The sequence below is a fragment of the Gymnoscopelus microlampas genome (assembly GCF_963454915.1).
Source record: "Gymnoscopelus microlampas genome assembly, chromosome: 18".
In the NCBI taxonomy this organism is placed as follows: domain Eukaryota; kingdom Metazoa; phylum Chordata; class Actinopteri; order Myctophiformes; family Myctophidae; genus Gymnoscopelus; species Gymnoscopelus microlampas.
Genome location: NC_139955.1, coordinates 34298144 through 34321833, shown reverse-complemented (window position 1 = coordinate 34321833; position 23690 = coordinate 34298144). Strand labels below are relative to the sequence as shown.

General features: G+C 40.5%; 1 protein-coding gene across 2 annotated transcripts in view; it reads left to right on the top strand.

Annotated features, from left to right (window-relative positions):
* The window catches only part of ldb2a (LIM domain binding 2a), a 106986-nt gene that overhangs the window by 71637 nt on the left and 11659 nt on the right, over positions 1–23690 (top strand). For both annotated transcript variants that reach the window (XM_084042047.1, XM_084042046.1), the window contains exons 4-6: positions 8725–8847; positions 12190–12273; positions 19691–19814. In XM_084042047.1, coding sequence (XP_083898173.1) covers positions 8725–8847; positions 12190–12273; positions 19691–19814 — 331 coding nt within the window. The remainder of the gene's footprint in view (positions 1–8724; positions 8848–12189; positions 12274–19690; positions 19815–23690) is intronic.

The window sequence follows — 23690 nt, the reverse complement described above, 5'->3', positions numbered from 1 at the left end:
TTCTGAAGAACTGAGGTGCGGTGTGGCTGGTTATATTTATTGGTAGATTGACACAGGTCACGTTAGGATACAGACTAGCTTTTATATTTATTAGTAGATTGACACTAGTCGTAGCTGTCGGGTGAAAACCTTCTACTGTATGTCTAAAACCATTCCTTTTATATTATTATTTTAAAAATAAAATAGTGAAAATAGCCAATCTACTGTACCACCTCACAACGCCTCACGAGCCGTTGTGAGCTTGTAGATCTGATTTTTCACTACTTTTGTGATGATGAAGTAGGACATTAATACGAAAAAAACATAAAAAGCTGAAATATGGAGATACAAGGTTTCTGCCCGACAGGAATGTTTTGTTAGGATATACAGACTAGGTTTTATTGACAGAGGTCACGTCAGGATACAGACTTTTTGTTGAATTTATTTCAAGGAAGGCAAGGATCTGCTTTAAAAACCTGGTTGAATAGGAACGTGTGCGTAGCCTATTTATCTGATTAAACAAGTCTATAAAATCCTATAGAATTATTTATTTCCCACATTTGGAAACAGAGTCACGAAGGTAACAGCTCTTTTTTTTTACTAGGATCTGTATAAACACACAGTAAAAATGTCAGTGTTATTTTAACTCCAAGAGTGTACAAACATAACCAATTACGGGGACCATTTGGTTCCATTTCTACAGTGAGTTAAATTAACACTGAGGATTTTACTGCGTACACGGTGCAATCACTGTTCAGCAGCAACCCATTATTCCACCAAACCCCTCTAATAGGAAATAACAAATAGCAAATAATAACTGAAACCATGTGGAAAGGGCACACAAAACCAAATATGCACAACTAAGGTTTTAAGAATGTTAATATTTTTCTTTTTACCCCTTTTTCTCCCCAAACACATTTTGTGTGTTGTAACTGCTGTTACAGATATTACCCTCCCCCCACCCGGCTTCCCTCCCCCGAACACGTGCCAGCAGTGGGTTGCGCACATCCAGTTTGTTGCTGGTGCTGGACACAAAATTACAGTTTAAAAGTCACAACAGCATTGCTGCTCAGTGTTTCATTTACCACAGTTGGCCTTCATCACCAAATTCACCACCTGATGAAGGCCGAAACGTTGTGTATCATGTCATTTCTGTGTTTTAAAGCAGGGGTCTTTAACAGGGGGTCCGGGACCCCTAGGTGGTCCTCAGAGTTACTACAGGGCCGTCAAATCTTTGTGTGATATGATTTTTTTCTTTTTACATTAACCACTTAAACCCTAGCATTCCTTTTCTGAGGAGAACTTTGGCCAAAAATAGCCGATCTACAAGCTCACAACGCCTCGCGCTGCGAGGCTTGTAGATCGGCTACTTTTGGCAAAGACGTTTAGGTGTAGAGGGGAAAAAAGAGCAGACCAAGTAAAAAGAAAAAAGTTTCATCTGAAACACAATTTTATATGATAGAGGGGGTCCCTACTTCATCTCTCTCTCAGCTAGGGGGTCCTTGGCCTGAAAAACATTGAAGACCCCTGTTTTAAAGGAAACGAAACACTGAGGAGCAATGCTGAGCGGTGCAGACTTTTATTCTTTTAAACTGTAATTTTGTGTCCAGTACCAGCACCGTACTGGATGTGCGCAACCCACCGCTGGCGCGTGTTTGGGGGAGGGAAGCCGGCAAGGAGGGGGATATCGGTCACTGCATGTAGTCCTACGGACTGGGGCAGCAAGTATTGGACGGGAGGAGTAGCACGAAGCCTCTACGTCCTCCCGGTCAAACAGATCCGTCTTGATCACATGACTATAGAGATCATGTGTACCGATGTGCGTGAAATTTGAATAAAATCTGAAGGAGTAATAAAAAATCTGTTTTACATAAGTCGGCTTCCTGGTGGCGCTATAAAAGGCAGATGTGTAAAAATGCAGGGCAAAGGTTTTTCCACTTAACATAGTCATGTGAACTTACAGTATTGTAAGAGGTTATCAGGACCTATGCACTGACCTAATTTCAACCACGAGTGTTTGTGGCCAGTTGTTCTCGCAGTGTGGTCCGGGGACCGCTAGAGCTCCTTGAGGGGATCCCTAGCTAAAATAAACGTTAATTGTCAACATTATTACATGTGCAAGTAAATACAACTAGATAACATACAAGAACTGATACATTAATCAGAGTCTCACAGTTATCTCTACAGTAAGGCACGTTTCAACAACAAGGCAATTCAACATGCTTTAAATAACATTAGGAGCATTAAAAGAGTGCAAAAGAAACACACAAAAGGACATGTTAATAAAATTACAAAAGTTAGGCCTATTAAAGCGTTAAAAGAATAAGAGGAAACAATTACAGTGCATCACAAGAATCAAAAATGTCAATAAAGTAAAGGATTTATGGACCAAATTACAGACCATACCACACTAAATCATGTCTAAGAATGGACATGTTCTTATAGATTTGGGTACCAGTGATAATTCTTTTTTTTTTAATCAAATGTGGTCCATGGCCTAATGCATACTGTTTCAAATTGGGGGTCCTTGAAATTAAAAAGGTTGATAATCACTGTTGTAGGCCAGCGGTTCTGAACCTTTTTAGGCCGCGACCACCCAAAATAATCATATTTGAACTGGGGACCCCCCAAAATAATCATATTTGAACTGGGGACCCCCAACCCTGACAAGCACTTGGAATTGTAGGAGTTGAGGCATTACATTTAGTTTGACTCGGTTCCACAGATAAAAATTGTGAGAATAGCAGATCTACAAGCTTACAACGCCTCGTTGTGAATTTATTTTCCCCTCTTTATTATATTATTTGACACTTTTGACATGTTTGACCATTTTCTATCGTATAGTTTGTTGATTACTTTTGATGCAGTAATGGTCTTTTTTCTTTTATTTTTTAGGCGTTAAAAATGTCCTAAATGTCCTTAAATTGTAACTGCATTGTCATTTGGGGACCCCCCAAAACTCATGTGGGGACCCCCCCCCCCCCCCCCCCCCCTGGGGGTCCCGACCCACAAGTTGAGAACCACTGTTGTAGGCTATATTATGTATAAAAATACATGTCATGCAAACTGCAAAGGTACAGGATGGGAAAGTGTCCCGAGGAGCCTTGTGGCGTAATTCTCTACTGGTCCTCAGAGTCAGAGCTCCCCTGATCCAGTCTCTCTCTGGTGAGGAAGATTTATGACCCTGCTCTTAAATCGATGGGGACTCTCTGTGAGGGGCCGTACCTTTTAATGGCCCTGCTTTTAATTCAAGGGGACTTTCCTCCTCAGCCTCCTTTCATTTTCATAAGGGAACGCTGTTTGGATGAATACTGTTTATGGACATTTTAAAAGTAATGTCAGATTTTTTACTAATCAGGCCTTTACTGTGAAGAAATACATTTAGTTTTCTCATTGAATTTTCCCACTGGAAAATGCTGTCTGGATCTTTTTTTTCTGTTCTGTGCTGCTACTCATGGCGTGTTATTGCACCAGTGGCACCAAGACAAATTTCAATTATTACAATTATTACCACATCCCTATGTCACAATAGGCAAACATTTGCCTCAAATAGCAGATCTACAAGCTCACAATGCACCACATAACACAACATTCTGCGAGCTTGTCTATTTTTGGCGAAAAGATTTGGTGTAGAGGGAAAGAAGTAGGGGGGCAAGGACACCGGTCAACAAAGTAAATAGGGTTGAAGTGGTTAAGAAGTAAATACTATACAGGCAAAGATGACAAGGCTTGGCTTATAGAGTGAATGAGTAAGTATAGTTGGAATGATAATGCATTAAGGATTACAGTTGTTGCAGATAGAACAGGGTTTGTAAAGCAGTGGTTCCCAAACGTTTTAGCTCAAGACCGGGACCCAAACTAGTGAAATTTGCAGATCTACAAGCTTACAACGCATCGCTTAATGCTCGCTTCATACTGCGTTGTGAGCTTGGAGATTTTTCTAATTTAGGGAATTTCTTTGATTATTTTTATTTTATTCATTCTTTTTGAAAAATGTCTCATGAAAATGTGTGAAATTTTGTGTAAATCTTTAAAAAATCTTATAGAATAATGATAACTAATGACACATTTTAGGAAACAAATAAAGGGATATTAACTCGAGACCCACGAAAATGTATCGACGACCCACAAATGGGTCCCCACCCAGTGTTTGGGAAACAGTGCTGTAGAGAGAGGCAGGTAAAGCACAGTTACATTTTCAAGACACTGTAGTGGACGATGTATAATGACACAGCAGGAAAACTACAGTACAGGCAATGACAGAGAAAGGAATCAATAGGAAAGTAAGTGGATGCCACAATACTGTTTAAGTTTAGGCTGCAGTAACTGGAAAATGAAAAATAATAAATTGTTCCACCTTTTAAACATACAGTAATTGAACTTGTTTTTTTGCTGTCGGGGGAAAAACAAAACATTTAACAGCACTGGGGAGGGGGGGGTGCTTATTTTTTCACTAATTGTTCCATATTGAAATGATAAAATAATACTTTAAACAGGTCTCAAGGGCCCAGAGCTCATCAAAGTCGCTCAGCGTAAATGACCACGTAAAGCCTTCATTTCCACCTAAGCTGTAGAGTGTAGATGTGGGGCTTTTAGTCGACTGCAGGGATCTGCTCTTTCCACTCAATTCCCCTCATTCAGGTCAATTTGTGAAATAATGAAAAATTACAAGCTTTTAAAACATTTTGTAGTAAATTTACCAAAACATGCCCATTATTCTGTGTTTACAACTACAGCAGGGTGTCACAAATCTGCACAGCTTTGGTTTTGTAGGTCGAGGTTGAGAAGTCTTGTCAGGCGTTAGTCTAAAATTCGGCAGCCTTTCTGAAACTAGAATCTTGGTCAAAGATTCTAGTAGGAAACCAGCTGTTTGCGTCAAAGTAAAACAAAATAGAATAAAGATGTTTTCATTGTCCATTACACACCAAGGATTATTTTTGTAATTCTATTTTAGTCTAATCCACAATTACGTGCCTTAAACAAGACCACCGCTGGACAAATCCTTGCAATGTTTGCGCAGCACTTTGCAAACAATCTACAGGACATTGAATGCAAATGTTCCAAACCCTCTAGAAGGTTCATTTGGATAAATCATCATTTACTGTGTATACAGAATAGACTCCTGGCTGTAATAATAGGGTTGAGATTTATTTTTGCTGCTGTCGTATCTTTAAAAAAGATAATGAAATAAACATTATATGGATCGGTCATTTCGTAATTGCAGGAGGTGACCCCTTTTCCCGGTGGATGTCTCATTTTGGGAAGAAACTCTACCTACACTTTAATGCACTTACAGTAACTTAATTTTGAAAGTAAACTGCACATTTACCAATAGTACCTGACTTAATTTTGGACGGAAACTCTAGCTATAGTATATATACCTAACTTACTTTTGAAAGTAAACTCTACCTGTATATTTATATACTTAACTGCTTTTTGAAAGTAAACTCTACCTTTAGATTATATACTTAACTTAATTTCTAAAGTAAACTGTACCATAACTTCCTTTTGGAAGGAAACTGTACCTACAGTATATACCTCGCTTCATTTTGGAAGGAAACTCTACCTACAGTATATATATATACCTACAACTTCCGTGGGGTGAACTAATTTAAGACTGCACCATGAACCCATTTATATCCAGTAAGACATTTTGCACAGTAGCTGCATTTGAAAGCAGAGATAGCAGAGAGGAGAGGAGCTGAGATATCCAGTGTACCGAGGCATTTTTTTGGAGCAAAGCTGCCTTCTTGTACATTTTGTTTGTTTGTTTGTTTGTCTTTGCAGCACGCTGGAGTGAGCAGAGGAGCACGTGACTAGAGGGGAGGGGGGGGGCACTTGGTTAGGTTGGGGGTGGGTGGGTGGATGGATGGATGGTGGGGGGCAGTGGGGGTGATGTGGGGCGGGGGAGGGGGGGGGGTCTGTATGCCCGCCAGCCTCTTTCTTGTTGATCCTCAGGAGACCATCTGCGCTGGGGGCATTGATTAGACTGTGTCTGGTGGGATTACATCTTTGCGGTTGCCATGCCAACTAATCAGCTGATTTTTTTTCCCTCTATCTTCTCTCTCTCTCACTCTAGCTTTCTCTCTGCCTCGCTCTCTCCATCTCTCTGGTGATCCGTTTCTCACTCTCATGCGCTCCATCTCTCTCTCTCTCTCTCTCTCTCTCTCTCTCCGTCTCACTCTTTCTGTCTCTCTGTCTGTCTGTCTGTCTTTCTGTCTGTCTTTCTGTCTGTCTGTCTGTCTGTCTGTCTGACTTTCTCTCTCTCTTCTCTCTCCCTCTTTCCCTCTCTGGTTGTCACAGCAACGAAACATGGAGAAGCGCAAGGGCCCCGGCAAGTGCTGAATTCAGCTAAAGGGGCAAAAAAATATGTTTTTTTCCCTCTCTCTCTCTCTCTTTGTCTAATTCTCCCTCTCCCCTCTTTTCCTCTCTCCCTCTCTCTCTCTCTCTCTCTCTCTCTCTCTCTCTCTCTCTCTCTCTCTCTCTCTCTTTCCTCCTAATTGGCAACTCTCTCTGACCTGAAGTTCTTTTGTTTCTGGCGTCAAAACACCCTCCTCCAGATTACATTTATTTTCACATTTTATCCAGAGCTGGATGGCTGTGAGGCCCAAGGACAGATGCTCTGAATGACGCCAGGCAGCATGATGGCGTCCTCTACGCTACAACTCCTTGAACAAAACAGAAAAAAAACAAAAAAACTTCCAGTCATTTGATTAAAATCATGCCAGTACCTTTGCCCTTTGGGTTCATACTTATTCGCAAGGAGGATTGGTACTGTATATAGGGGTACATATAATCAGGGCATTCACAGAATAATCGAATATCAAAACCACTATTAGACTCTGTACATCAAAGTCGATTATTTGCTGATATTATTTGTAGTATATATATATTATATATATATATATATATATATATATATATATATATATATATATATATATATATATATATATATATATATATATATATATATATATATATATATATATATATATATATATATATATATATATATATATATGTATATATAATATATGTATTATTAAGCAGTGGCAATATATCAACAGCAGATATGCAGCTGTGCGCTCTGGGTTGTTTTCCTAATCCAATCATGGTTGATTGTTGTCAAATCGTTTCATACTGTAGTATGTGACGTTTTTGGGAGGGGCGTTAACACAGCAGCACTCCAGAAAGATTTTATAAAAGCAAGCTCAATGCTCAATGCTGACAACAGTGTGTAAATACTTTACTTTACTTACTATTGCTGAGTTTATTACTGCAGTTTGTTTAACAAGTTAGATTGGAGACATGTCGTGACGTCCAGGGTAGCCATGTGGTACAGTAGCAGTCACTCATTCCTGTTGCCGAGTATATCCACAGTTTGGTAGGACACTCTCTACAGTAGCTCTTGCGGTGATGTCATGTTTCATATTCAACTTTATCTTATGCTTATCCAACAAAGGTGCAAGCGTGCAGCATTATTAATAACAATAATTTGTTAGTTTCTCGACTCGTATTGGAGTGAAGTTGATCTTGTATTTATAGCTTGCTGTTAGAGCATGTAATCATAGCATCTTAGCCTTGTAACGAACAAAGGAGGGACATAACTGTGGTTGTTGTCGAACATAGATAGGATAGAAAAATAATTTTCTGAGTTATTCCAAGTTAAATAAACTGAATGAATGAGTTTGTTAGTTTCACTTCATTCATTGAACCAAAGGCAGCATGTACGCTGTTGTGCCTATGTTCCGTCATAAGACGGTGTTGTGCATCAAAAATAGCAGATCTGCAAGTTCACAACGCGTCCGTCCGCGAGGCATTGTAAATTGTAAGTCTGCTATGATTCAATAGAGTAGCATTTCCGCCCGGATATGCTACTCAGGGTTTAGTCCAATCAGAACACACAGCTGCCATGTAAAAAGCCTCTCACAGCCTCGTTCCTAGCCTCACTCATCTGCGAAGAGAAGAGCCTGGTCACGACCTAAACCAGCGAGTGTGACGGAAGTCCTGAGTGGACAGTACTTCCGTTGTACGTGTTTCCCACGGAAACAATCTTTTTTGAACAATCACAACACTCGTTTCATTCACGGAGAATGTTAACAGACTTGTAAAGCATCAACGTCATTTCCTTGGGCGGTACTTCCGCCAAATTCAACCACTTCCGCCTAGACAACCAACAGCCCAGGTCTTGCCCAGTGTGCTCACAGCCAATCGATGAATATTATTTCACGAACCCCGCCTTTTGTCCCGCCTACATTAGTTAACCATTTACTTGCTGGTTGTTTTCAAGGCTTGCAACACAGCATTTTAATGTTTGTATAAGATTAAAAAAATTATGATATTTTACCCGCGAATAATCTAAAATTTGACTACTTTTAGGTATTTGAAGTCGAATACTAAAAATCACTATTTGTGAATGCCCTATTATATATAATATATACACTATAGCAGATCTACAAGCTCACAACACATTATGATGCGATGCGTTGTGGGTTTATGATATATATATATATATTTTTTAAAGTTCTTATTTTTTTAGATTTTTTTAATTCTTCCAAAATAGGGATGCCAAAGGCTAATGTGGTTAACGTTGTGTTGTTCTCGTGTGTGTGTGTGTGTGTGTGTGTGTGTGTGTGTGTGTGTGTGTGTGTGTGTGTGTGTGTGTGTGTGTGTGTGTGTGCGTGCGTGCGTGCGTGCGTGCGTGTGTGTGTGCGTGTGCGTGTGCGTGTGTGTGTGTGTCAGGTGTGTACTGAGGGTCGGTTGATTCTAGAGTTTGCCTTCGATGACCTGATGAGGATCAAGACGTGGCACTTCACTATCAGGCAGTACCGAGAACTCATCCCCCGCAGCATCCTGGCTATGCACGTGAGTGTGACATCATCAACACGCGACAGCTTCGTCTCCCGAGGTCGTTCAAAATGTCTGGTTTTGAATAGTAACTAGGCACCAAGAGGATGTTTTAGAAGTGATTTATAACCACGTTGAATTTAAACGCTAACAAAGCAGTTTGCAGGATTTATTTTTATATTTTTATTTTTTTACAAACCAATTTATTTGCAGACATCAAAGGACACTGACGATGAAAATGGGTGCTCGGCTGTCAAGAGAGAGAGGGAGAGAGAAAACAAGGTCAAATGAATAATGTGCTTAATTCCTCAAAGTGTGATACACGTTCTAGTCCCAGGGACTGAGGAGTCTAGCAGAAATTCCCCTGTGCTCCTTAAGCCTTATTTAACTGTGACTTGTAGGCTAACATATGTACCATACTGTATCCCTGCTGTAGAGGAATGCCTACAAACCAAACAAATATTTTCTTCAGTACATTTTTTTTTTTATAAAAAGCTTAGCGGTAACCCATCTTTATTTTCACTCACCCAATGGGGCTTTTAACCAAGCCCTACAGTATATATTTAGTCGTACAACAAATATCAAACAGAACCAATCTAGAGATTATATTTTTGCTCTTTTAGAAATTATTAATCATTTTTGAAAAAGTTTTTCACCTATAATGTCCTGCCCAAAATAGGGACTCCAGGGTGAGAGTGGTTAAATAGTTTCAAAGAATAAATAGCCCAAAGACCATGGCATTTGCACAACTGACCATTACAAAAAAATGTGGAAATCACATAGTTGAGAAAAAGACAAGAAAAAAGGAGAGAAAATTACAGACATTGTTGTTGTGTGTTGTATTCCCCAGCAGCAACTATGTATACATGTGCACCCTGTCTGCTTGCCATGCATGTGGCTGCTTCCCTTGGTGGAGAAAAAAAAGAAGTAACATTTCTTAAGCAACACTTTATATTTAACCCCTGTTTACCTGAAGGTATGTTTGAGAGATAGTTTTTTTCCCTGTGTAACCCACCCTTATTTTTTGGGCAAATCTTCATATGAAACCCACGCTCCATTAAATTGGCCCCTCTGGGCATTCACACTAATTCCTGGAGAGTGAGGAATTCTGGGTCCCGGCCAGATCTTCACAGCCAGGGGAGTGATGTGTGTCGAGTGTGAGCTCACGCTTTTGATGGTGAGCTCTGCTAATGAAAGATGAGACGGACACATCTGGGGGAATGGGAATAGTGCGGTTTGAGGGGCCTGCTTGCAGTGATGGTGTACACATGCATGTGCACAAACACACACTGAAGTTTGGAACGGTGGTTGTACACACACACACACACACACACACACACACACACACACACACACACACACACACACACACACACACACAATGATCGACCTCCGCACATACGCCCTGACACTTTGTATTTCTGTGCCAGAATGGTGTAATATTAAAGGTAGGGTAAGTGATATGTTTTGGTTAAAACAAAAAGTATTTTGTTAAAAGGTTAAAGCACTATATTCTGATAGTAATCATTGCTGTAGAGTGTTTGTTCAGTAACAGGAGTCTCCCCGTCTCTTTAATAAACAGAAAATACATTTTCCGGTAGGTGTCAAAATCTCAGCCAATCAGGAGAAAGTACCCATTTTTAAGCTTCATTTTAATAGTGTTCCAGTTCCAATTTCGCCTGCTCATGTCTTAGTGTAACCCTTACTTCCAATTTCACTTGTTTAATCTACATCTTGATTGAGTTCTCTATCCTGATTGGATAAAATTGGAAATGAAACTGAAACTGAAACGAAAATGCATTTTCTGTTTTATAAAGAGCTGGAGAGACAAGGAGACTCCTTTTACTGAACAAACACTCTATAGCAATGAGTACTATCAGAATATAGAGCTATTTAACACTTATTTTAACCAAAGAAAATCACTTACCCTACCTTTAAGCAGGTGAATTCATCCTGCCAAAATTTGAATCATTTTCAACAAATTTTGTGCAAGAATGGTTTTCCAAAACACGGTTATGAACTGGAGAAATCTCTCAAGGACTGGAGCGCTATTTTACCCCTCTAAAATAAACAACGTTCTGACTTAATTTGTATTCAGCATTCACAGCATTAACTGCCTCAGCCTCTATTTGGACTTGCATGCTATGCTGTCCCCATAGATTGAATGTTAGGTCCTTTTGTCCGTGAACCATAAGCCCCGAGTTGTGCATTCTACTAATTTAGTAGTCAATAGCTCCCTGCGTCAAGGTCAACAATTCATACGTGACCTGCTGTACTCATCGGTGAGCTAAGAATCACCTTTTTCCCGCAGTGCATTGAAAATGTGTTTTCTGTGACTCCCACCTGAATTCAGCCGGGAAGGTCACAAATTCATCCCTTTACAGTACATCATCAATCATCCTGATTCTGATTCCAACGTAACTGAGGAACATGCGCTGGTTCGATTCCCTCTCTCTCACCTATCTTGCGTGGACATTAAGGGATGACTCGTTGTTTTCCCTCTCGACTCCCTTCACACCGAGATGTGAGTGGAGATAGAATGATGCATTTTTCATAAGGTGGTGAACGCGAGCGTGCTTATTCTGCTTCCTTCCCTGCTGTTTTTTTCTCTGTCAATATCAGTTTTTTTTTTCCTCCACTGCTTATTGCTTGAACAGCTAGCGAGAAGAGCCATGTAACTATACACAATTCATATTAAAACAGACACTATTAAATTTGTTTTTCTGTTTACATGTATTATTTGTTTTCCCACAGTATAATGCAGATCAACCTGGCTGTTTCACAGGCTACTGCAATGTGCAATCACACTTCACCCATGTGTTTTTACTTCCTCCTGTACTTTTAACTGGTAAAATGAGATGAACACTGTAGATGAGAGCGGTAGTCCATAATTTGCCCATAATGTCTGGAATTTGAACCCATCTCCCACATTAGAGACATGTCTACTGCTCTGCCTACAAGGTCAGGGGAGATATTGTGCTATGAACTTCAGGCAGTACTACATGTTAACCAGTAGGTGTCCTAAAATTTGAAGAGAAAAATGAAGAGTAGGGAGTCCACCTCCAACAAATACAGATGTAAAAGTTATCAGTACCATACTGATTGGTTAAAATAGCATTGTATTCATTACACCACAAGTAACTTTGTAAAATTACGTCTAGTATGTTGTTTATAGCAGCAATCGTCAGTTTGTCCATATTTTGGTGCCTAAATCAAATAATGGGGAACAAGTCAGGTTCTCTGCACTTGGAAGTCTGCAAGGCTGCAAAATGTAATTCACATTTTAATTGGCCACACATCAATTGCATGGTTCTCTTGAAATGCTTCATTTCCTTTTCTCCACCCTCCCTTCTCCTCCAGGCACAGGACCCTCAAGTGCTGGAACAACTGTCCAAAAACATCACTCGTATGGGCCTGAATAACTTCACCCTCAACTACCTCAGGGTAAGCCCTCACACTGCAACTCTGTGTGTTTGTTGTGAGGATATGGCTGGACAGAGTGTTGCGGGTGGATGGGTTTGTTTGTGTGCGCGTGTGTGCGTGTGCGCGTGTGCGTGTGCGTGTGCGTGTGCGTGTGCGTGTGCGTGTGTGTGTGTGTGTGTCTCAGAGATTCAAGATACATGAGGGTTTATTTGTCACTCACTCATACAAGTAACGAAATGTTGGTGTGGCACGCGCACGCACGCGTGTGTACACAAGCGAAGGGGATATGTGTGTTTGTCTGCATGTCTGAAAGGGGCTATGAGTATGACAGTCTTTGTGTATCTATGTCTGTTACGGTAGCCAGCCACAACCAACCCCAATCATATGGTATTACTGTCTCAAACTAAACCTCAGATAGTCTCTACCAGAAGCCATAGCGCTTATCATTATAGACAATTCATGGTTAAATATCGGCCGGGGTAATTACATTACATTAACTGAAGTCCGTCATACGTATTGTCGAATTAGGAAATATATACGTGCATAAAATCCACAAATTACGTGTTCACGTTATGGATGTCCTTGTTTACCTTTCTGTTGCATTTTGACTCCATTTATTAACCTAAAATATGCTGCAATGGAAATACCACGTAACTGTGTAAATGATATATTTATTTATTTTTAGGTAAACTCTTTTTACGTGGACATTTATGTGCTACGCAAATAGACGCCATGGCATCATTTCACAAAATTCACAGGCATCAGTGAGAAAATAAGCACCCTCTTTCTCCCCTCCTTGTTTGTAAGATACATGTTTTTTTGGCTGACAGTGGCGCTACACTGGGTGGAAATGGGAGGTATGAGCGACTTGAATACATTAGTCATTATTTCACTAGGCTTTGTTTGTGCTTTCTATCCACAGTTGATGGACAGCTAGGATCTCGCTCCAAGTGGGAGAACGAGAGAGACAGAGGGAGAGCGAGCGAGAGTGAGAGATTGAGAGAGAGAGAGAGAAAGTGAGGGAGAGATGGAGCTGGTGGGAATGAGAGAGAGACAGAGAACGGCAGGGGGAGAGGGAGAGCGAGAAAGAAATAGGAGGGGGGATTAATTGGATAGAGAAAATTAGCATAACATTAATGAACGCTCCCTGTTGAGACTCATAATTGTGAAATGCCGTGCAAACCAGAGAAAAGGTACCTCCGCCTATTATAATAACTACACAGTAAAGTCTGGAGTGTTGATTTAACCGTAAAAATTGATCCTTAAGGGTAAATCTTTACACTTTCAGGGTTAAATCAGCATTCCTCGTTTTACTGCGTAGTAGAGTAAAGACAGACATGGAGAGAGAGAGAGAGAGAAAGGGAGAGTGAGTTGGGTGTTTATTGTTTTTGTTTTTCAATGGCAATGATTATCCTATATATGGAATGCATCCGCAATGCCATTCAAAGAGAAAGCACATAATTCAAGTGTCCATAATTACACACTGAACAGTTAGAGTTGGCTCCTGTTTATTCTGTGTATTAGCAATTCAGACGGTCAATTCCAAGTATATGAAATGGGGGATAAGCTTGTTTCTCACTCGCTTGCCTTTTCATGGTAGAGGGTAAGTCGTTAGCGTCCTAACAATTACATTATTGCTTCTGAAGACTGGTTAGTTTGTCAAAATGCCACGGTTTCCCTCAGCCGACTGAAGTAAGCCTAATGTTTCACAAATAAATGTGGTGTGTCTGGGAGGTAAATTGGGAATTGGCCGCCTTCGCTAGGTCACAATGTTTTTTTGTTTTTTTTAATACACTGCACTACACACTAACACTACAACACACTGACCACACACTGCTAAAGGTCCATTTTAAGATGGGTTTATCTTTACTTTTTCCCAATCTGCCAATACAGAGAGATAATTGCACTCTTGTTTCATTGCACTTTCAAGAGATCTCTTGAAACTGGGTGGATCGTTCAGCTAGAATCAACATTACGTCTCTGGATTAAATCAAATTTTGATCAAGTGTTTTGTATTCTGAGCAATTGAAAACTATCACAACTCATTTGCAGGATTTCTAAACTATTAGTTTTAACAACTTGTTAAGATGGACATTTCTTGCAGTGTGTACTGACTGAGCTGCCGAAAACCAATCTGTCTTGTGTATCAAACAAAGAGAGCTTGTGAGTTTTTTTTTGTACACATATTGTTATCTCGGCGTCACTGGCTGTCACGGTACACCCTTTCCTCACATTAAACGCACAAGAACTTGTGTGGGGAAAAGGCCTTTTCTCCAGCTTTTATCAGGTCTTCCAAAGAAAGAGACGCTTTCCCGGGGCACAGGGTTATAACCGGCCTTTCTCTCTCTCTGTCTCTCTGTCTCTCCTTCTCTCTCTCCTTATTTCTCTGTGGCGTATTTAAGCCCTTCCATGTATTGGAGCTGCTGGCTTCCTGCTATTGAGGCTGAAAATAGCCCCTTGTTTTCAGGCTGAGAGCCAGGGCTAGTTGGCTGAGCTTGGGGATGACTATTACCATGCCAGGAGGGGGGAGGGGGGGGGCACAGGATTAGTCTGCTACAAGGATGTTCACTTCACTACAGCCACATGGTATCCCAACAGTGCCATACTAACAGAGTGAGAAGCGGTAGGCATTATTAGATTTTTGCTGCCTAATTGGGCACAGGCAGACGTGTATAGTGGTTCCAATGGGTTTGATTATTGGTTAGAAGAATCGACCAGAGGACAAGACTAGTGGTTATGCCAAGGCACCAAAGTGGAACCACGTAACAATGAAAAGCGTACATTGTTTGTAGCCTAATTTGGTGCCTCAATCAAATGCTAAAATTGTCATATATAAGTATACTGCATTGATTGATTGAATACTGTATTATCAGGTTTGTTAACAGTACAGGTAGTACAGTCAAAGGTTATGCTTACAGGATAACACAAAAAGAACCGGGGGGCTTTTTTCCATTGTGGTCCAATGCTAAGATTGTCAGATATATAAGTATACTGCATGGTATTTAAATTACATTAGCATTACTATATATGTTTATTTTTTAACTACAATGTTTGTAGCCTTATTTGGTGTATATTGGTTGAAGTACAGTAGAGGATACATAGGACGTTTGTGTTAGTTTCACTTTTTGGAATATTTCACATATATTTCACAGGTTTGGAATATTACCATTATATCAACAAATCCAATTTTATGGTCACATCATAGGTTTCAAAGAAATTGTTGGTATGAAATAGTTTGTCGTACAAGCTCCCCATCATTTGCAGTTTTCAAGAGAAAGGAAAAGAATAGCGATAGAAAGAAACACGGAAAACAGGTCAGATATGTCAAATATTGCTAATATAAGCAGAGGAAAATATATACATATGGTGCATGGTTAAAAAAAGAAAAGGCAATGGAATGAGGCAGTTAAAATAGCTGCAGATATAGTATCAGATATAAGGTGCATGGTAAAAAATAAACATAGCAATAACAGTGTGCAGTTAAATGGCTAGTTTCTCATGCAGATGAGACAATATTTAGCAGCAGCTATCAGAAATGTCATTGTACACATACTGTAAGTGGCAGTGCAGCAGCAGCAGAGCACATACACACAAAGAAATCCCGTATGGTGGCCTGTGTTGTCAGGACAGCCTGCCGACAGGTGGGGCTCAGCACATGTCCTACAGTTTGTTGGCATAGTTTCTTTTTTATATTCCCTGGAGGGAGGGATGCTCACCTCCAGAGATGGGCTGGGCCATCCGTACCACCCAGGGACGTGCACAGATAGACTCTTTTTTTTCTTCAGTTTACAGCAGGGGTCTTCAACAGGGGGTCCTCAGAGTTACTACAGGGGGTCCGCCAAATCTTTATGTGATATGATTTTTCTTTTTACCATAACCACTCGAAACCTAGCATCCCTTTTCCTAGGAGAACTTTAGCCAAAAATAGCAGATCTACAAGCTCACAACGCCGCGTTGTGGGCTTGTAGATCGGCTATTTTTGGCAAAGAGGTATAGGTGTAGAGGGAAAAAAGAGCAGACCAAGTCAACAAAAAAAAGTATGATTTACTTGAGCACCTGCCCCTCAAAATGTCTGTGCACGCCACTGGTACCACCCTCTGTAGTGCCTTCCGGTTCGAGGGCGATGCAGCTCCCATTCCAGTATGCAGTTCGTCAGGATGCTCTCGATGGTGCTGTTGTAGAACGACCTGAGGCCTCACACTGAATTTCTTCAGGCGCTGGAGGCAGTACAGGCATTGCAGAGCCCTTTTCAGATGTGCGTGGTGTGTGGCCCATTTGAGGTCCTCAGCGATGTGTATGCCAAGGAACTTGTAATCCCTGACACTCTCCAGTGCAACCCCATCGATGTAGCCAGGGGCATGCTCTGTCCTTGGCCTCTTGTAGAATGAAAATCAGTAGACATTACAATTCAACGGTATGTTGGCCTTATATGGTACAGGCAAATGTGATCTTGTTGGTGACAATGCACAGGACTTTATTGGAAATTTGAAATGTATTTTCTTGTTTGTAAAAATGATGCCCCACAAATTTACATACTGTAGGAGCTAATTGGCTGGACAGGACTGGAGACCCAGTCATGTGCTATGATAGGCCCAGCACCTTACAGGTCTCTTCGCTCAGAATTTAATGCAATATCCTATACATGTATAATATATACTATATTTGCTATTACCAGTATCCATATTCCTGCCTGTACAATCAGTCTGGGACTGTGAGCATTTAGTAAATAAGGGGGCGGCAGTGGCTCAGGGGTAGAGTGGCCGGGTAGAGTGAACTGGAAACCGCAAGGTTCCCAGTTCGATCCCGGGCTGGGGCGCTCCCCCAGAGTTAGTGTCGAAGTGTCCTTGAGCAAGATGCTGAACCCCTAATTGCTCTCGATGAGCAGGTTGGTGCCTTGCATGGTTTCCTCCGCCATCGGTGTATGAATGTATGGGTGAATGGCACAATCAATGTAAAGCGCTTTGGATAAAAGCGCTATATAAATGCACCATTTACCATTTACTTGCAGTGGTAGGTACAGTACGGTTCAAAGGCTTGCTGAAGGACCCTTCAACGGACTGTTGGTGGACACATCCAGGGCTCGAGCCTGGGCCACTCCAGCTACAGGACACTTTCTCTCAATGAAACATTAATTTCGATGTGAGTGATTGTTGCCAAGTGGAGAGCCTAGTGTTCTGACTTGTTCTGAAGAGCATTTGTATGTTTGCCTCTGGTTGCTGAGGAGGGGGGCGCTCAACCCAATTGTAATGTTACCCAGATGTTAAGCTGTCCCTGATGTATTGAAGATGACGGGCTGACCCCTGGCTCCCCTTCCACGCACATCTCTGGAGGCTTAGAGCTTTCTGCAGATTGGAGCTCATACTTAGGGCTTTCAGCTATGCAATGCTGCTGTGTGGGAATATAACTCTTGCTAACGCTGAAGAAAAGCTTTGTGCCGAAACGCGTACGTTGATTGTTAGCTGCCCGTGCCTATTAACCAAAGTACCTGAAGGACCCTCTCCGTGAGTGCTGGCAATTCCTTTGAATATCGTCGCTGTCTGGCAGAAACCGCGTATCTCCATACTTCAGGTTTTAAAGTAGTTTTTCCCGCAAATTAATGCCCTACTTCGTCATACAAATGTAGTGAAAATAGCACGTCTACAAGCTCACAACACGTTTTTATTCATTTTTTTTATTTTTTCATAAAAAAGAAACAGTTTTGGATATGCATGGTTTATACCCGACAGCGATTCTATTTCTTGCCCACCCTCTTTCTCAATCTCTCTTTCCCTCTCACTCTGTGTGTGTGTGTGTGTGTGTGTGTGTGTGTGTGTGTGTGTGTGTGTGTGTGTGTGTGTGTGTGTGTGTGTGTGTGTGTGTGTGTGTGTGTGTGTGTGTGTGTGTGTGTGTGTTTGTGTGGTGTGTGTGTGTGTGTGTGTGTGTGTGTGTGTGTGTGTGTGTGTGAGAAAGAGTGTGTATACTGTGTAGGTCTTCACTCTCAGTTGTACTACACATTGTGAGTTGTAACCTGCATAGCTATTAAAATCTTCTATTTTTTACTATTATTTGTATCTGTATTTATTTCGTTCGTGGAATGTTTTACGATGAACGTGCTTTAGGATGAGCTTGCTGGCTAAAGGCAGTGTTATTTAAATGCTGTAAATAATGTGAATAAGAAAAAGTACAGTACTGTACCCTTACTACAATCACTCAAAGTAGCTTTATTGATTAAGATTGTGGTCAAATTATAGCCTGTATTAGGGCTCCTTAAGAGAGCAACAGCTATGCACAGGACACTGTATTCTTACTGGTGCAGGACATCCTGGATATAGCTTGAATCGTCATTTAAGGATAAGATTATGTGTGTGTGTGTGTGTGTGTGTGTGTGTGTGTGTGTGTGTGTGTGTGTGTGTGTGTGTGTGTGTGTGTGTGTGTGTGTGTGTGTGTGTGTGTGTGTGTGTGTGTGTGTGTGTGTGTGAATTTTGGAAATGATTTGTTATAATTCTTATGACCTACTGTATGAACTCTTCTACACTTTTCTAAAATAAACTAAAAAACATCTGTAACACTCACATTGGGATGTGAGTGACCCAATGGCAAACATGTAGGAGATGCTAGGGGTGCGACTGCACAGTGGGGGGTAGCCCCCCTGGCTTTTCTATTGTCACACATGTGATAAGATTTTCCTTATGTGAAAACTTCCTTGCATCCATTACAGCGTCAGATTTTGGAACAATTATTATCGTTATTATTGGTATTACCCTTCAGTTTCTTAGACCTAAAAAGAAGAAAGTAATTTTGGCCTTTTGAGGAAATGGGGAAATTTATGCGAAGTGCAAAGCACCCCATGCTCATAAATTCCAGGGGGTACGCAGGGGCTTTAACACCACCGATGTTTGTATCTTCGATGTTCAAACCCCCCCCTCCTCAATGTCTTTTTTTTTTTTTGGAGTGGGGGGCCATCGGCCATTCTAGCACCAGGTCCCCTTGTGGCAGACTAACACCCCTGGTCTGACCTACAGTACTAGCATCTTAAAATCTACTTGACAATCTCTTCTCTAAAAAAATATAGTCGTTGTTGGGTGGAAACTCTGTACTGTCCGTATGTCCAAAAAAATAGCAGGAAATGGAAAAAGAACCTGTGTTTTTTTAAGGTGAATATTTATTATAAAACACACAGACAGATTTTCAACCTGGCTTTTTGTATTTCCGGTATGCCTTTATAGCCAAAATGGCAAAAAAATAGCTCATCTACAACCAACACAAGCGTGTAGATCTGCTAATTGTGTTATGTTTGCGCGACATCGTCATTCTGTACGTACAACGACAAAGTATAAAACGTAAAGTATAATAAAAAAAAGCCAAAGAACATAAAAAGTTGAAATATGGAGATACTGTACAAGGTTTCTGCCCGACAGTGACGATATTTGTCTGGACCTGTTTGTTGTTGTTTCTCTAGTTGTGCGTCATCCTGGAACCCATGCAGGAGCTCATGTCACGTCACAAGACCTACAACCTCAGCCCGCGGGACTGCCTCAAAACATGCCTGTTCCAAAAGTGGCAGAGGATGGTCGCCCCACCAGGTAAACAATAACACTCTAAATAACACTTCTCTATTGTAAATGTCCCAACTAACTAGACTAATCAAATGAAGAGTTTTACAAGAAAATGCTATAAACATTAGGCTTTTCCTGAGTTTTATCATTCAGTGTGTCTACTATTTAATGCAGGGGTCTTCAACGCTTTCAGGCCAAGGACCCCCTAGCTGAGAGAGAGATGAAGCAGGGACCCCCTCTATATTGTATACAATTGTGTTTCAGATAAACCTTTGCTGCTCTTTTTTCCCTCTATACACCTGTAACCCTTTGCCAAAAATAGCCGATATACAAGCTCACAACGCCTCGCGCTGCGAGGCGTTGTGAGCTTGTAGATCTGCTATTTTTGGGTAAAGTTAACCACTCTAGTTCAAGTGGTTAATGGGTTCAAGTGGTTAATGTAAAAAAAAAAAAAATCATGTCACACAAAGATTTGGCGGACCCCCTGTAGTAACTCTGAGGACCCCCTAGGGGTCCCGGACCCCCTGTTGAAGACCCCTGATTTAATGTAATAATTATAATTGTTTTGTGAAATTGGCAATGCACAAGCTTAGGAAGGGCGACTTGCCCGAAAACCATCGTGTGGCAATAAAATTGTCAATTTGGAGTGCTGTCCTTGACTTCTTTGTCATTAATTTTATGCCATCAATATTCAAGAATACCATTTTTGGTTCAAATTATGGATATGGATGTAATTAAGCTCTTCTAATGTTTTTATTGCCCCACTTCCATTTCCCTAATAACTGTCATAATGCGTCTTAATACTTCAAAAGTGTTTCACCTGTCAGGTATATGAAATGATCCACAAGTGCCTCTGGTATCTCAACACCTAACCCCTATCAGACCTCTCTCGCCCCTATGATTGATGTTTTAAGGGATGTTTCTTGGGAGGGATACCAGTTTTTAAATTGGCTCTTCGGCAGTCTTAAGCCATAGAATTTATGAAACAAAAAAGAGAGGGAGAGAGAGAGAGAGAGAGAGATACAAGGGAGGATTTTGGACACTTCAGAGGGGGCTGCAAATTACAGCAATGTTCGGTGAGGTGTGACGAGACGTCTTTAAGAAGCAACAGCAGTCAGAAAGCTTTTGACTTGGACCAGGGTTACTTTAATTAAGAGCGGCTGGTGTAATCAAACCCGCCGATCCAACTCTCTCTAGCCCCGGCCAGCGGCCCCAGGGGCATCAGGCATGTTCAAAAAAGAAAAGAAAAAGGGAAAAAAAGAGAAAGCATTTCCTTTCACAGTGGACATACAGTACTGTCAAAGAGACTTGGTCTATGTACTGTAGAAAGGCTCTACTCTCAGATGGCTAATTGCGCACATGGAGAAATAGGGTTCTTTAGAGTGTAGCTACCCCCGCCAGGCCGGAACGGCCAAGGCAAGGTATTATGTTTTCACTCCAGTGAGTCTGTCCATCCGTCCATCTGTCTGTCCGTGAGCCGCTAATCTCAAGCACCACTGGACCGATCGGCGTGAAACTTAGATTTTTCAGATTCCATTCTGATTGGCTACAATTGACTTTCAAAGTTTGCAGGAGGGGCCCGTTTTGCACAAAATGCCACCAATTATGAACACAGCATCCCATCTGCTCCAAATCTGAATCACACAATTAAGGGCCTCTAAACAACACAGAGTAAAAGTGATTGCACTTAACTGGATGCACCCCATGACTGACACAGCCCTGGGTAGGCAACCCGGCCTGGCAGGGATTTGTACGTAGAGAAGTGCATAGTTTGATATTTAATGTCTTAAGTTGGGGAGTAGTTTGATTTAACATGCACCTGTATGCACTGTTTATCTTAACAGTGGATTCTGTTTAAAAAATATATTTTGTGGTGAGTTTTGTGGGGTTAGACTTCATCAAGGCATCTTGTTTCCTTTCAGTCAGACCTGAAAACAAGTTTGAAATCCTTTTGTTTTTGTTTGTCGAGTATTTTTACTGTACAGGTAATCCTGTGTTTTCATATGAAGCTAAATTGAACTTTTTTAAGCTCAGCTGTAGATGTGCTTTTTTCCTTATTGATGGCATTTTTTTAAGCCTTTTCCTTCAATTCTTCTCCCAACCTGGAAACTGGTCTGGGTGTTTTCAGGAAGGAAGCATGCATGCATTTATGCTCCGATAAGTCCTTTTGGGTGGAAGTGGAAGTGATTTTAGTGCGTCACTGGTAGAGCATCGAAGGAAACACGCCGGGATAACAAAAGTGATTGTCTTTGACCAGTGTTTCCCAAACATTGGGTCGTGATCCATTTTGGTTCGCGGACCCATTTATGTGTGTCGCGAGTGAATATACCGTTTTCTAACCTTTCCTACAAAAGATTATTTTTTGTTTTTTTAAAGATCTTCAGAAGTAAAAAAATAAATAATTGTGAAAATAGCAGATCTACAAGCCTACAGTGCATCATGATGCAATGCATTGTGAGCTTGTGGCTATAATCACAATTTTTAAAATACATTTCTGTTTTGGGCCTCAAGGCGATAAAGTTTGACTATAGGTCGCATTTTTTTGCTTAGATTTTTTAAATACGCATGTCTGTCAGAGTCAGCAATCACAAGATATCGACAAGATTTCCCTCTCACTGTTTTGACTCTGATTTTCTATTTTCAGTGGTGGTTTTCTGTTTGTGTCATGAGTCGTACATTGCTAGTTTGCTGTAATTGAATATGAAAGCATCTCCCTGGGTGTGATTAGTTAAGAACCTCGTAAAATGCATTTCATTTTCAGACATCTGTTTGAAGATCACAGCCATGTTCTTTTCTTTTTCTTTTTCTTTTTTTTTTGTCTCCTCAGAGATTATAAGGCATATCATTTTCGATGCAACACTGGTTGGAATTTGCAAAATCGTGTAGTCATAAATTATGTATTACAGAAATTATATTTTGTAGATGTAAGGAATGCTAAGATCTCTACTTAACCTGCCTCATTACTTCATAACTCTATTAATGAAGGAGCTTTCACTTAGTTGCATTTATGATTTAATTGCATGTTTAGAAATTATGTATAGCTTATAATTGGAAATAAATAATCTTTTATCTAAGCGCAAGTTTTCCAGTTGTTTTTAAGTAGCATATATGTATTCATCAGTGGCTTTGAATTAAGTGTATATTGTTATTCCGCCCCATCTGTGTTGTCATCACTGGCCTCATACTGTCTTATTGATTATTATTCATTAAGAAACCAGTGAACTCCCTCAGTGAGATAAACATTTTGACTCCGGTTTCAGCTGGACATCCACAGAACTTCAAAACGGAAATATTTCCCACAAATCACAAAAAAGGTATCTTTTTCGTCTTATCCTGTCCTGCTTCTTGAGGTAGCCCTGTAGGATCCTGCAGCAGCCTCCTATGGCTCAGCAAAATGACATGAACAACCAGTGGTGGAAAAAGTACTACATTTTTTTACTTAAGTAAAAGTACCAATACTGCAATGTAGAAACACTCTGTTACCAGTAAAAGTTTGATCAAAATTTGAGTAAAAGTACAAAGGTAATGGCATCAAAATTACAAAAGTAAAAGTACTCATTATGTAGAATGTCCCATTTCACATAATTATGTATAAACTGTATTAAAATATTTTGAAAATAGCCGATCTACAAGCTCACAGTGCATTGTGGCGCGTTGTGAGCTTGTAGATCGGCTATTTTCAAATAGCCAAAGTTTAAACAGGGCTGAAGAGGTTAATAATAATAATAATTCAAATCTTCAAAGTAACTAGTAAAGTAAAGTTTTCAAATAACTGTAGTGGAGTAAAAGTACAATATTTTCCTCTGAGATGTAGTGGAGTAGAAGTATAAGTATAGAAAATTAGAAATACTCCAGTAAAGTCCCTCAAAATTGTACTTAAGTACAGTACTTGAGTAAATGTAC